The following is a 15,524-nucleotide window of genomic DNA, read 5'->3' as shown; positions in this document are numbered from 1 at the left end:
CTGCATTCATCTTTGTGGACTCCTTCTTCCATGTTTACATGATGTTGTGACCATTGTTTGACTTTTCGTTGAAGACACCAGAAATATACAGAGGCCCAAAGTGTTCAATATGAAATAAAATAATAAATAATAGTAATGATGGAATAAGAGTGTAGTCCAAACTCAATATAAATAAATATTACTTAATATTTTGTAATGACATTTTTCTAAATGAACCCTTTTGTCATGTCACGGTTTTAATAACAAAACGTCACACCTATATCTCTGGGTCTCCATAACAATGATGTTTTATTTAGATTTTGTTGTAAACTTTTCTGTCTGGGAAAAAAAAACTTAACTCAGTTTTATTAATAAAGCTAAATAATCTACACAACATATAACACCCTCTGTCCTCAAGCCCTCAAATGTTTGTTTTTTTAGTAGGAAGTTATTATAGACTTTGAAGATCTCTAATACGTAATAATTGGTGTAATTAAAAGGGTTTGCTCACCAAAAAATATATGGTGTTATCTATCCATGCAGTTTGTTTTACGTATTAAAAGTTTTGAGATATGCGCCACTAAAACCTCCAACGCAGTAAGATTTTATTCTTGGTGCTCGGAGGACTTTTATTACAAATAAAACGGACCCTATAAAGTGACACTGTGGCTTTTGAAAGGAGAAATATCACAAAGACCAAGTAATGTTAAGGCATTTCATTTAACAATAATCAGATAACGTTACATATACAGTGTGTATCTCATGTCTCTCGTGGCCACAGCGTTCAACAAAAGTCACATGAGGTTACTTTAAAGCTGCATCCAAAGCCCCATTCAGAGAGCATTAACGTCACAGAGGGAGGTGGGAGATACAATAATGTTCATGTCTGTAAGGAGACAGATATTCAGTAAGAAAAAAAAAAATGTAAGCAAACATCCATAAATCTGATTTGGAAAATATAGGAAAAGGACAGTTCAGAACTTGCCTGAGAATCATCATATTTTTAAGTTCTTTCAGCCGGTGACGGATGTCTGTTCATTCGTGGGTTCATTACAAAACAGGAGATGCTTCGTGTAATGTGACAATTTGATAAAAGGTAAACAAAACAACAAAAAAGGGGGCTCAAAGAGAACAGCAGCACTTACAACTGTTTACTGGGTGTCGCTCTCCAGAGGCCGTTAATGTGTATTGATTCCCAATGAGGACTGCAAAGTATCAGAATGGCAAAAAAATATATATTTTTGACTTCCCAAATGTCCACACAAAAGACACATTTTTCACTGAGCTGATAAAATACAGGAGAAATCCCACGCGTACATAAAGAAACAGTTTTTCTTCTGCTTCCAGCTGCTTTAAATGTCCCCGTCCGGTTAAACCTGGTAGCAAACACGTTGAGAGAGAGTAAAAGATAATTTAAGACGATAAAGAAAACCTTTCGACTGAAGTCAGACCTGAACCAGCAAGTCACCAACTCACATCCCAAACACATCCATGTGCGTCATATCACTCTCCTTTCGCTCGACAGGAAAACCCTGAAACATCCGGCGACTTAAGAAGACTGTGATGCGAAGCAGGATGGAGGTGAAGGGGGGGGAAAAAAAAAAAAAAAAAAAAAAAAACTCGACGCCGTCCATCAACGTAAAACACCAGAAACCGACTCACCTGCGTTTTGTTTTTTTTGCCGCCTCGTCCTGCACGTTTGAACTGTTTTTAAATGTGAAAGTCAGCAGTTTCAGTTTCATGCGCACTTGGCGGTGGGCAGGCAGAAGGCCAACGTGGAGGGGGGCACCAGGATGTCGGTGAAGATGGGTCGGTATCCGGCCGGTAGAGGGGGGGCGCTCTGCTCCAGCAGGTCCAGTACGGCGCCTCTGACGTCCCTGGAGACGTCACCGCGGACGTCCAGCAGCACGGACACGTGCTCCTCACTGAGGGGACGCCGTGAACATGTAGATTAAGTTAGTCTGATTTAATATTATTCTATTTTTATTGTATATATTGTGTATTTTAATATATTTATATTACAAACATTTATCTTTACAGTTATTTTTTTTATTTATTGTTTTGCCCATCCATCACCTCCCTCCATCTAGATACTAATAATCTCAGGTTGTAAAAACAAAACAAAAAAACAAAAGATGAAACAATCATTTGTGAAATAATGGAAGACATTATTATTATGATTTTTATTCCGGTGGTTTCGTCCGTCAGTGAGAGCCGGGTTACCTGATGTCGGGGTATTTGGCTGCGAGTCCGGACACCTCCAGTATGAGCATGCCGGGGTCTTTGAGTCGGATGAAGTCGACCAGGACGGGCAGCAAAGCCAACGGGTTGACTTCAGGTACGGAGCCGTCTGCCTCCTTCAGACACACACGGAGGCAGGAACTCAAGAGTTTCTGTCAAAGCTCTTCACTGAAACTGATGTTTAGTAGTTCGATGAAAAGTGTTCAATCAAGCCGTTACAGTGGCATGAAAATATCTGGTGATTAGTGGATCATATATGGAGCTCCAACGCTGTCAGTATTAAACAAAGTATATAATGACTTTATTTAAACTCATTGTTAAACTAAATTATTTCAATATTCTTGACAAAGTGTGTTTTATTTGAGTTTTTATTTTCATCCATTATTTTATATTAATAATTTGTACTCTTTTATGATGGCATTTTTTTTTAAATGAATGTTTGTTTCATATATATAATTACATATATATATATGATATATATTGTATATCATATATATTCATATTTTTGTATTTAAGGAGGTTATCTTTAATTTAATGTTACATTTCTTTATTTTATAATAACTTTTCATAGTTAATGTCACGTTTTACTTTAATAATGTCAATTTTTATTTCATGTCACCTTTTATTATATTCATTTTAGCTCATCATTTTAAATTAATTTATGACTTTCTTCTATTCTAAATAGAAGTTATTTTATAACGTCACTTTTTAATTTCATAATGTCGATTTGTATCATGACGTATATTTAATTTGTGTCATTCTAATAATGTAATTTCCCCTAATTTCATAATGTCCTATATTGATATATTACCGAAGACTTTGCGGCTCCGCAGTCATCCATCTGTCACGATACCGTCCGGTGTTTAAATGCATTAAAAGAACGTTTTCTGAATCGTGAGCGGTCGCAGTAAATATCGGCGGTGAATTGACATCCTCACCAGGCTGTGGAAGATTTCTCTGAACAGCTGGTCGTCCTGAAGCATCCGCTGAGCGAGCTGCCGTCTCTCCTCGCCGCCGCGGCACACCAGCTTCTTCTGCATCAGAGCCCTGACGTACTCCACCACCATCAGCCACTGGGCCTCCTCCTGCAGACGCTGCACACACAGGCACCGGCATCAGCATCGGCACCGGCATCAGCATCGGCACCGGCATCAGCATCGGCACCGGCATCAGCATCAGCATCAGCGTCTGTTTACCTGCCGGCAGGGCGGTCGAACTCGGCCGTACAGCTCCAGGTGACGCTCCAGGACGCGGCACAGTTTGGGGGCGGGGTCTCCCTGGACCAGCCAGGGTCGGGTCAGCAGGCCCGGGAGGAACGGCTGCAGGTCCAGCAGGAGCTGATCCATCACCAGGCGACACGCCCGCCGCACCGCCCGGTCCAGAGCTGCCAGAGGGTTGGGGGGAGTCCGGGAGAACTGACCCGCCGAGCGGGACGACTGCTGCTGCTGAAGACTCTCCGTCGACTTCCTGCATCGAACACGAGACGACGGTCAGCTTTCGTTCCAGCTTCACGAATAAAATGATTCACGGTTTCTCTCCGTCTCACGTGGGAGTAAATCTGATGTCTTTGGGTTTTGGAGGGATGGTTGTTCAAAACACCCGTTTGAAGACGGAGGCACTTTTTTTTATAATATATATTTTCTTTTGCGTATTTTCTACATTTAGCAATTAACTAAGAGAATCATCTGCAGATTATATGCATGACAATGAATATGGTTGTTTGCTCACACGGCAGAAAGCTTCTCTCTGTCACATTAGGAGTAAATGGTGAGTCAACATCGGAGGAAACATTACCAGGATACCTTAAGATGTCGGCTGACATGATTTGAACCCTTTTAGCCTCTGAAGTGTTAAAAAAATGTTTTTTTTATGAAACTTCTGAAACAAAATCTCAGCCTTAATCTCACTTGAGGATGATGCAGTTGCTGATGGAGGCGAGCAGATAGTGGAGGTAGAACTTGTTTTTATTGTTCGGGTCCCTGCGGTGTTCCTTCCCAAAGTCCACCAGAGCTTCTCGAAACCTGGAAGATAAAAGGAAGCAAGTACATCTTTATTTATAAAGCAGTCTTGTGAGTGGGGAACAACCATGCTGGAAAAATGTAACTGAACAAGCAGGTAGAGTAAATTTCAAGGGTCTGATTGGAAGCAAAGACAGAAACTTCAGTTTTGGAGGCTTCAAATCTCCAAAAATCACTGATGCAGTTGGAGAAAGTAGACAGATTTGAATGTTCTCCTGTTTTTATAAATGCTGCACATAAATATGAAAATCATCAGCATAAAAAGGACAAACAGTGCAGCCAAACTTGTGTATAATATGACTTTTAAGGAGTCATGCAAAAGGAGAATAAAGAGAGGACCCAATATGGACCCTTGTGGGACTCCGCAGATGGAAGGAGTTCAGTTTTACAGTCAGAAAAATGAAGATGTGTCACTCGGGTCCACAAAAGGTCAAACGATATTTCTCGTGAAGAAGTGGAGATAAATAAAAGGTAAAACCTCCGCGAACACACACCTGTTGAGGAGGTTCTCCATCTCATACAGCCCCATCTGTATCGTCTGGTCTCTGAGGGACTCTCCGATCATCAGAGCCACCCGGGCGTTCTCCTCCAGCATCTACCATCACCAACACAAATACACAAAATACACACAGCAGGATGGCACGCGAGAGCATCTACGTACATTTACATTTTTGATTTCTAAAAATGTCGCATTTTGACCGGCCAAAATTAAATTATCTTTAATAATTGAAGGAATAAAAGTGATTCATTATTGCGCAGCCCAAAATTTAAATTCAAGACATCTTTATTATGCCATTTATATAAAAGTCCAATATTTGCCTGCAGACATCCTGAATGTGTGTACGTATTCCTGCAGTGTGTTTTACCTGCGTGATGATGGTGGGCAGGCTGGTCTGGTAGAAACCCTCATGGTCCGTGTCCGGCTCCTGATCTCGCTGCCAGTCCTGCAGCTCCACCTGCAGAGCTTTGTGCATCCACTCGGACACACTCTTCTACACACACACACACACACACACACACACACACACACACACACACACACACACACACACACACACACACACACACACACACACACACACACACACACACACACACACACACACAGAATATATTGATGATAAAACACAGGTACCATCATGTTTCCTCACAGGGTTCTCTACACTTTAACTTTCTCACATTCCCAACATGTGGAAATATGCAATATGTGTATGTCCAAAACTTCACAGTGTCTTCTTAAAGTAATAATCTCAAAGATTTATATTTATTTAATACCCTGTATCTTTAATTAATACCGAGTCATAAAGCCCCCCCCCCAAAAAAAAACAAAACAAACAAACACAGCTGCAATTACAGCTTAACGCCACGACGAAACAAATCTTCCAGATGTTACCGTCGCGGCGAAGCTACATACTAAAGATGAGAAGTTTCCCAGTATACGTGGGGACTCTTTGTTTTTCCCCTTCGCGAGGATATAAATCACCACTTTTGTCGTCTTGCGTTTCGAACTCACCCGAACGCTCTGCACGTATTTGCTCTGCAGCTGCTCCAGTCCCTCGGAGGAGATGAGCGGTCCCAGCTCCTCCTTCTCCATCTCAGCCACCAGCTCAGGGTGACCCATCATGTCCGGGCTGCCGAAGGAAGACTGTTGGTGGTTAACGTTCCTGCGAGTCTGTATATTCAACTTGACCTCACACATAAAGGAACTTCTTTTTTTTTTTTTTTAGGACTGCTTTCTTTCATCTGAGCGGTATTTTGTCAAAATCGGATAAATCCCGTCTCAGAATGATGCTGAAAACATCAGGACGTCCCGGCAACTCTCTGAAATGCCTCCAGTTGATTTAAAAATGCTTCATTCAATTTGTGTTTTTTTTTTGTGTGTGTGTGTGTGTGTGATTGTTGCGTTGAGAAAAAAGTATTTTTTTGCAGTAAAATTGCAGAAATTAGCAAAGTCGTAAACGCAAATGTTTTTTTTTAAAAACGTAAAACTGCTGCTTTGTGTCGCTCTGAGCAAATTTGGAAGCTGAACTTTAGATGACGATTTCACAACAATTTTGATGGTAATTAAAGGAAAGAGGTTTGGAAACATGGCAGAGAACATGCGTCAGGCGAGATTTTCTAGGTTCATGTTAAACTTACAGGATAAAAGTGAAGATGAAAAAAAAAAGGACACAAATCAGGAATTTGCTTCTACATATCAAGTCACCTCAAGTCAAAATTGTCATTATCCTTCATGTAAATGCAGCTACACGTTACACAAGCTGAGAGTCACACAAAATAAAAGAAGCTCACCTGTTGTAGATGTGCAGCACCCAGTTGAGCACAGCGAAGATTTCCCCACTCTCCAGGTCCCAGCTGCTAACCTTAGGCCACAAAACATCACTTACATGTGCAAAGTCAGGTTGTCACTTGTTAAATAAAAGCAAATAACTGCTAATTAAAAAAAAAAAAAAAACACCATATTTACATCTAAAAGATTCTCAAGATATCATCCAAAAAGCTTTTATTGTTTCCTTCCCCGTGACGTCACTGACCTGCGCCAGGTGCGCGTGTAGACAGCGGTGGGTGGCCCTCAGGTAGGCGCCCGTCAGCTGGTAGTGCGGCGGGACGCAGTGCTCCAGCAGGTGGCGTACGGTGGCCAGGTCGGCCATGATGCCGTGCTGCAGAGCGGAGAGGTGACCCGCCAGGCCCGGGCCGCGCGTGTGCAGGTAGGAGACGCTGCGGAAGCGGGCGGACACGGCCTCCTCTAGTACCTGAGAGGAAACGGAGAGACGTCGTAGGCGGAGTGGAAACGGACACGTTTGAACGTTTTGTGCGAGTCGGTGCTGACCTGGAAGAAGCAGGCTCTCCAGCAGCGAGGTCGTCCCGGAGGAAGCGGTCTGCCGCCGCTTCTCTCCTCCAGCAGGGCTCGGTCCAAGGCTTCCTCGCGCTCCACGATCCTCACGGCCGACACGAACGGTGTTGGGTTCTGCCGGGCCAGGGCCAGAGCGCTGCTCACCACCGCCCACAGCTCCTTACCTGCAGTGACCGGGGTCAAAGGTCAGAGGGAACACGTCAGGGTTCAACCTCATCAGACTCTGTGCTTTCATCAGAAACACGGCTGCCTGATAATAAATATCATTCTGTCATTTAGTCATGTGACCATCACATCAAATCCTCATTATCTGCTTTGTATAACACGTGTTTATATCTATTTACCACTGATTCTGTGTTTTGTTGATGTTACATGCCATACAACTAATAAAAAAAAATTAAAAAAAACTATTCCACACTGACTTACAATATACAACAAACTGTTGCATAAACTGGTTGATGAAAACTTAAAACCAAGCTGAGGTTAAACTGTAACGCTGCGTGTAAAAGATCTCCTGACCCAAAGCGTCCACCAGCTGCCCGACTCCTGAGAAGTAATTGTCCACCAGCTCCCGGTCCTCGGCGCAGAGAGCACTTCCTGTCGTCCCGGCGGCGCCGTGGAGCTGCCAGAGGATGTCGTCCTGCCAGTGCTCCAGATCCATCAGCCGGGCGTGGGCCTCCAGGAGCCGCCGCGACTCCACCAGGCGCTCCGTCTCCAACACCAGGCTGCGCACTGCAAAAGAAGGGAGAAAGTTCATTACTCAAAACTTATTGGGAACTAGTGGAAATATTTTCTGATCTGAAACGGTCACGTGAAGAAAATGTTCAAATTCAGACACCAGTTAGTCGGTAAAATAAAAAAAAGAAACATTCTTCTGTTGTTGGAGCGTTTTTTGGTGCAATTCTCCAATAAAAACAGAAATGTAAAGCGGTTGGACACAAACAGGAACAACTTTCAAAGTAAGTTAAAACTCAAAGCAAAATAAGACTATTTAAAACATTTTATGGCCTTATAATTTAAAAAAAGATTTGTTTTTTGGACTTTTTTAAGGATCTGCAGACAGCTTGATTATATTTTATCGACACCGTGTACAGAACGGAAGTACTGAATGTTATAAAGAGCCCCTCGTGGTACAGTAGGATTAAGTTGACACGGATGCGTTTTAGCACCTGACGACGACCCAATTCTAATTCACGTAAGAAACTGGTGCCTGTAAGTTAAACAGGAAAGCTCGGGTTCCCGCTGGATGAAAGGACCGCCGGACGTCCCGGCAGCCTCTCACCGGAGTAAAGTCGAGGCAGGTTGCTGACGGCGGCGAGGAGCTGCCGGTGGTCGACCGACACGTCTCTCAGCCTCTCCAGAGATTTCACCCCGTCTGCGTTTCGATCCGACTCCAGTCCCGCTTTCTTCAGGGCGTGTGACACCTCCTTCAGCTCGGCCCTCGCCTCCCGCAGCTGCTCCAGACCCCAGCCGACGCCCTCCAGGTACGACTGGACCATAGACTTTAAAAACAACAACAACAACAACAACACAGAAACGATTGCACTGTCGTTAATAAGTCGTATTGAATATACATTTTGTGTCTCGGTGCCGCCCGCCGTCACCTTCAGCCTGGTGTGAACGGAGGCGGTCCGCTGGCTCTCTCTCTTCTTGTACTGGCCCAGACGTTCCAGATGTTCGGGCCGACAGAAAACACCCGACGCCCACTTCAGGGCGGCGCCGCGGGCCAGACACTCCGCCCGCTCCACCTCCGGCCATACCTCCGCCTCCGGGACCACGTCTGAGAGGGGGGAAAAAAAAAAACGCAGAACGGGAGACATGTTCAGATTTAATTAATAAAAAATTTAAAAAAAAATGTTACGTCATAGATGTTTTGACCAGTCAACTTAAAAAAAAGAATTAGGTACTAGTAGCAGAAAATACCTAAATCTGTTGGTGGTTGAGTTGCATTGTGGGTAATGTAGGCACCAGGTATTGACAAGGAATATAAATAAACAGAATAAATATTCTATCTGTGGTCCTGTTGCAGCGATTCTTGGTTTTTATTTCATTTTGAGCAACTTATAGTCAAATTTTTTTAATTTTGTTTTTACAGTTGTAAATATGTCTTTTATTGACTATTTAACAAAATAAAATGAAAACTTCTCTAATTTAAATACTGATTCTGACGATTTAAGAAATTTTTAACTGTGGTGTTTTTTATCAAAACTTGTGGCAACATGTGCAACAAAAGTGGGCTCAGTTCTCAGTTCTTGTGGGTTTCTGGGTTTGATCGCCTCAAACTATGATGCACGACCTACTCGGCATCCTGCAGTGCTTTATAGCATCTGAAACAAAGACACAATAAAACATGAAATAAAACTTTAACCATCAATAATAATAATAAGAATAATGAAAAATAAAAAAGAGACGAGAGGATGTTTAAAGTCGAACCAAAAATGTTCTGGGTGAAACCCTGTTGGAAAAGTTTGGTCCCAAGTGGATGAGTATCTATAAAACGTCGTGGTATTGAATATCATTTAGAAAGAAATTGCAGTTTTCAGCCGTTCCCATGACAGAGAGGCTGGAAGAGACCCGACGACCTGTCAAGTGAAGTTTAACTCACTCACCGGTCTTATTATTTCTGCCTCCAAGAAATGTTTGGAGAAATAAAATCCAAAGTGCCAAGATTAGGTTCGTTCCCGGCAGGGAGCTCGTCTGTCAAGACTAATTATCTTTCGCCTTATTTCATGTTTTTTTTTAATCCGTTTCTCATTTACCAACTCAAGAAAAGTACAATACGCTTTTATATTATAACTGCTGATTATTGTCCTGAAAAGTTCTCCCATAATTTACGCTGATGTTTCACTGTTCGATGTTAAGTATTGCATTCAGGCAAGTAAAAAAAAAAAAAAAAAAACATAATTATGAGAAAAGATGTCATAAATACGAGATAATTTATGATATTTTGGGACAAGAATTGGCAAAAGTGTGGCCAGAATTTGGGGGAAACTTTGGGTAGATAACATTTTACTTGGTAGAATTCATACTTTCGGCACCATTTGTGTGGTGTCCTCCCACCAAAAACAATCTGTGTATATGCCAGAAGTTTTCAGACTGTAAAGCCCCAGTTCAGATCAAAGATTCATGACGAGGCAAAAACTGCTTAAAAACGCCGACTCAGCTCGACTCGGGCCAGCTGACGGTGTCGCCTGCGACCACGCTCGTCAAGTTTCAGAACGGTCAGTCAGTTCAAGGCGAGTCACCTCTTTTCAAAAGCCAATCAAATCGCAGCAAAGTCAGCTGGTCACCAAACTATGATTTGTTCAAAATTTGCATAGTTTTGGTGGAAAGAGAGAATTACCTCGACAATGTGTTTGAGGAACCGTCGTGTCATCATCACTTTCCTCATTCGTGTTTAAAGACACTTCAAAGAAGAAACCAAAAATCTAGCCGACACTGCAAATAAACCTTCATAAATCCCCTTCGAAATCATAAATTAAAAAAAAAAAAATCAATATACAGTTCAGAACTTGCCTGAGAATCGACCGTTTTTTTATGTATTTGTCTTTATCACGGTTATTCAGTCATAGTTGTCTCTTCATCGAGTGGCAAACAGCAAAAAGGAGCTGTTAATAGCAAATTCTGCTTACTTCATTTTCCAAAATGTAAACAAATACAGGCTAAAAAAAAAGAAGAAAAAAGACCGGTCTGGAGTCGATGCCCACGCGGTGTAACTCACGGAAACCATGGCAACATCAAACTTCCTGTTTCTTATAAAAGTCTGCTCCCACAAGGAGGGAAAATAAAAGTGGATTAAGTCAGGTCGCGCCATATTGTCTCCTCTGTGTTCTTCTTTTCTTATGATTGTGAGACCCACACCTCATCATCCATGAAAAAAAAAAAAAAAAACGACGAGAGAGTTTGAAGCATGCGATGCGGCAGCGGTATTGATGTTTAGGGAATGCGATACGCTGCGAGGCCCGAGTCCAACCTTTCTCTAATGGAGAGGCTCTTTTCATAGCTCTGTTGTCAGCAGGTAAACCGGATATCATTTCTCATCTGTTAGTCAGTTAGAAAAACCCGCGACGGCGCTCCCGTTCCAATTACACGTCTTAATTGGTCTTCACTGAATAATGACTTGGTTGGTGACTCAGCAGAGAGAAACGTGCCGCGTCGGGGGTTTGAAAGTTCGGAGGATTGCAGCGAGATTGCAACACGCGGCGGTCGTGAGTTATCGCCGAAAGTTCAGGTTCTGTCGGAGCCACGAGATGTTTGGACGTCTCTCCGTTACACAAACGGGGATTTGTCCCTCGTCTCCGAGGAAGGTCATGGGACACTCCTGCTGTCTCCCATCAAGAACAAATTTGAGAGCAGCGACTCTGCACAACAATAAACTAAAGAGCTGCACATGCGGGACACACACACAAAAAAAAAGGCTGTACATTATTTAGTGAAGGTCAGTGTGTCTGAATGAGAAGCATCAACGCTAATGAGCTGCATTTAAAGATTATTTTCCTTATTGATTAACCTGACGATTGATTGCAAATTCAAGTAGCGGAAAACCTCCATGAAAAGTGACCTTTTAAAGTATCTGGATATGTCGAAGATATTTCCCCGAACAAGCTTATTTGACAAAAAAAAAGCAGCAAATTCTCACAATTGCGAAGCAGAGAAAAGTATATATTTGATGTTTTTGCTTTAAAAAGGGACTCAAACAGCTGATTGAGCGTCAAAATAGTTCCCAATTCTATTCAACGAAATGTGAATGTATTTATTTAAATGCTCCATCTTGAAATTGGATTGTGTTACGGTGTTGTTGTCGCCGCTGGTTTTTTTTTTTTCATGTTCAGCCGCAGACAAACAGACCAAAACTTTGGGATCTGGCATCAACATATGAAACGATGCAAATGAGTTTAGAGCTGCAAATAAAGATCATTTCCCTTGTCGGTTAATCTGCCAATTCTTTTCCCGGCTGAACGGAAAAAAAAAAAGCAGTAAAAAACACTCGTGCAAACTTTTTCAAATGACTGAGATTATTTTAAATTAAAGATATTTCACAAATGACAAAGAAAAACTATAACCAGGAAATATTTCGCATTTTTGCTCGAAAAGTGACGCAAACTATTGACCGATTATTCAAATTGTTGTCTTCCTAAATGTATAATTTTTTTTTAACTTACTGTTGAAATTGATTATATTGTTATCGCTGTATTTATATGTTGATCCGTGTGCTTGTTATGCTGCAGCCAAACTGGATGTATCTTCGAGCCTGAACAGAATTTAGTTTCGGTCCATTAATCAACTCATCATGACATCTTTAATCCACGGTGTTTAATATTCGAGCCACACTTGGTACTAAAAGTCAGGATATCTCAACGTCACTAACAAAAAATGCCGTACTGCTCCTTTAAATTTTCACTCCAAAACAATCCATTCAAAGTCCACCAGCAGGTGAGAAAGATCTCACCAAGAGGTCCCTTTAGCAGCAATGGTGGAGCTTTCAGTTACACAACATGGCTTTCATCTTAATGTGTCGTCGTTGTCCTCCAACTTTAAAAAAAAAATGTATTCCCCCCTTGAGCAGCGAGTCTTTAACGGAGGAGAAATCTGAACATCTCTACTTACAGGACGACTGGACCGACTCCATCTGCTGATGAAGACCATGTGGTGGAATTAAAAGCTCCGGAGCGGCTCGCTCGCTAAACGCAGTCCGTCGGTGACTGAACAACCTGGTCGCCGGGAGGATCCTTCGTCCCGCCGAGGGAGGACGACGCTCGCGCGGCAGATGTTCAATACGTGATCGATCGATACGTCTCTGGACGGCTGATCCCTCAGTGACGGGGAGTTCATTCATTTCTCTCAGAGAGCAGCAACAGTGCACCGCTTTGTTTTGTTTCTATCTGTGAAGAGACTTTAGGAGAAGTGGGTGTTGGCCATTGAGCAATGTTTGTGTGTGTGTGTGTGTGTGTGTGTGTGTGTGTGTGTGTGTGTCCCGTTACCTTCTGGTTTGTCGCCACCATCCTTCTGATCTCCAGCTGACATCGAGGTTCAGTTTGCGTCCGTCCGTCCGCCCGACGAGACTCCGTTTCCCCCCGAGGGCCGCCGGCCGGTGCAGCAGGGTGAGGAGAGATGAGGCAGAGGAGAGGAGGACGAAGAAGATGATGATGATGATGATGATGAAGAAGGAGGAGGAAGAGGAGGTAAAGAAAGGGTGGAGGAGAGAGGGCACATATCCATTCTACTGACAGCTTTTCCTCTATGTTTTTTTCCCCTCACACACACACACACACTCTCCTCGACACATCCTCTGCTGAGAGGCCGGCAGGAAAAGGGAGGGAGCTGGAGGGGGGGGGAATAATGCTGGAGGGTGGAGAGAGGAGGAAAGAGAATAATGCTGGAGGGTGGAGAGAGGAGGAGGAGGAGGAAAAGAGAATAATGCTGGAGGGTGGGGGGGGGCAGGAACAGGGAGGGTATAGGGAGATAAGCTGCCTTCAGGGGCCTGTGGAGAGGATGGTAAATGGACCTTGTTCTATGTTTTAATATTCTGTTTAGAGATTTCAGCAAAACAATCCCAACTTGAGACCCAATATTATTAGCTTGTTTTATTAACTTTCAGCCACTGCACATGGTCTTCATCAGGGCTGTGGCTGAAAATCAAACAGCCGGCAGGCTGCAGTGAGAGAGTGAATGAATCCTGCGTGGGATGGTCGAAAGCTCCAGGAAGAGCGACAAAGATGGAATCTTTTTTTTTTATTAAAATTTCTGAGATTGAGAATTAACCGCAACACAACTGGGATATTTTATTTTTGTTTTTGTGGTGTTTGTGGTAAAACACGACTCACTTCTTCATCCATATCCATTAATTGTTGACTCGTGTCACCGCACGAGACTAAAATCTACATTAAACTTACAGTTGTGGTGTCTTCAAAATTTGTCCCACGGGACATGAAAGCATCATGAGGCGACGACCAGGAAAACAATCCAGATGGTGGCACCAGGGTGTGTGTGTGTGTGTGTGTGTGTGTGTGTGCGTGTGTGTTTAGTGAAGAGGGGAAACCAGCGAGTGGACCTGGTGTCCCACAGGACTCCCGGGGAGTCTGAGAGTCTCCTCGACACCGAAAAGGGGAAACCAGTTACTGGTAGAAGCAATGTATAATTCATAAGTCATTATGGGCCGAACACGAAGCAGGCTGAACACTAATGGAGTCCGTGACGAGCCGTCCTTCATCGGACGGCACTTCACAGGTGATTTAAGGCCGTTGGGATTCTCGTAAACATCACGAGTCGCTCTGTTGTTGATGCCGAAACCAAAACAAAAAAAACGTGTCAAATTTTTGTTTTTTCTCCCCACCGCGAGAAAACCAGGCCGAGCCGCTGACCCTCTCTCTGATCCTCTGCAGCTGTCCGACCAGCGCCGGGCTACCACCGCTGAGGGAAGTTTGTTTATTTGCGGACCAGTCGAGTCCTTTGACCCCCGCCGCCCCTGTTTACGCCTCCGAGCTTCCCGGACCTCTTCACAACACAGCGAGGAAGCGATGCCAAGTGGCCCCGAGGCCCGGAGCCAGCACAAACACAGTCTGAAAAAGGGGGAGGGAGGGGGGGGAGGGAGGGAGGAAAAGGGGGGTGTCCCGTCGACTTTCAGGGACGCGTTACATATTTCCTCTTGCAACATTTCTGTGTGGGTGCTTTCTTTCTCCGTGTTTGAATAACAAACTGAAAACAAAAGAAGGGACAAAGTTTGACGAGCTTGTGATGCGACGGAGACGTCCTGCTGAATGTCTGGGAGACGCTTCCCACGTTACAGTAATTTATATTCTCTTTCTTCTACTGAAACCGCCATATTTAAAAAATGATAAAGAATCAAAGATGACACGCATCATTATAAAACTGCAGGGTTTTCTTGCCCACATTTTTAAGCGCCTCTTTTTGCGGTTTTCTTCCCGTCAAAATAAAACCTTTCAAAAATGACCTCAAACACCGGCTTCACGTTTCAGGCACAGAAGAAAAAAAAAAAGAAAAAAAAAGGACCTTAACTGATGAACTTGTTGTCATACAGCAGATAGGGAGCAACGTCAACTTTCACTGTCAACTTTTGCTTTGGTCTCCACTAACGATGCTCACCAACTAGCAGCATCATCGTCTGCTGGACAAACATCTTCCAGTAGTTTGTTTGTTATCGAAAAAGAGTGAGAATGAACCAAAACAAGCTGAAAGGTACTTTAATTTTTTTTTTTTTTTAAAAAGCTTCATGAAGTTTGAGTTTGTTAATCATTTGACTTTTTAATGTAACTCACTGACGAAAGCCGCTTTAAATAAGCAAGAGCAAAGAAATTCCCGACTCCTAATCATTTTTACACGCTCCGTTACTTTCGCCAGAATAATATAATAAAACTCCAACTGTCCGTTATCTTCGTCGTACTGACGAGGCCGGTCTCCCCAGTAACACATCG

At 43.1% G+C, this 15,524-nt stretch overlaps 1 protein-coding gene across 1 annotated transcript; it reads right to left on the bottom strand.

The window, feature by feature from the left end:
* Positions 1–1,599: 1,599 nt before the first annotated feature.
* On the bottom strand, positions 1,600–13,383 carry exoc3l1 (exocyst complex component 3-like 1). The gene is made up of 15 exons (XM_069714341.1): positions 13,074–13,383; positions 8,697–8,872; positions 8,375–8,594; positions 7,612–7,824; positions 7,069–7,256; positions 6,773–6,991; positions 6,531–6,601; positions 5,752–5,869; positions 5,105–5,230; positions 4,733–4,833; positions 4,128–4,241; positions 3,417–3,687; positions 3,159–3,314; positions 2,203–2,336; positions 1,600–1,904 (listed from the first exon to the last, which is right to left on the bottom strand). The coding sequence occupies exons 1-15, from the start codon at positions 13,114–13,116 to the stop codon at positions 1,718–1,720; spliced, it is 2,337 nt and encodes a 778-aa protein (XP_069570442.1). The 5' UTR covers positions 13,117–13,383; the 3' UTR covers positions 1,600–1,717.
* Between the last annotated feature and the right edge of the window lie 2,141 nt (positions 13,384–15,524).

This window comes from Brachyistius frenatus, unplaced genomic scaffold (genome assembly GCF_029030835.1).
Source record: "Brachyistius frenatus isolate BFR_SWC_R1_liver_20210118 unplaced genomic scaffold, ASM2903083v1 Contig_129, whole genome shotgun sequence".
Classification (NCBI taxonomy): domain Eukaryota; kingdom Metazoa; phylum Chordata; class Actinopteri; family Embiotocidae; genus Brachyistius; species Brachyistius frenatus.
Note: the sequence above shows the minus strand (reverse complement) of the source record. Positions and strands in the feature narration are given on the sequence as shown.

Coding starts and splice junctions, on each gene's coding strand:
- exoc3l1 (XM_069714341.1), bottom strand. CDS start 13,116: ATGTCAGCTGGAGATCAGAAGGATGGTGGCGACAAACCAGAAG. Junction 5,231..5,751: donor AATACGTGCAGAGCGTTCGG/GTGAGTTCGAAA, acceptor GTGTGTGTGTAG/AAGAGTGTGTCCGAGTGGAT. Junction 1,905..2,202: donor GCCAAATACCCCGACATCAG/GTAACCCGGCTC, acceptor GCGTCCCCTCAG/TGAGGAGCACGTGTCCGTGC.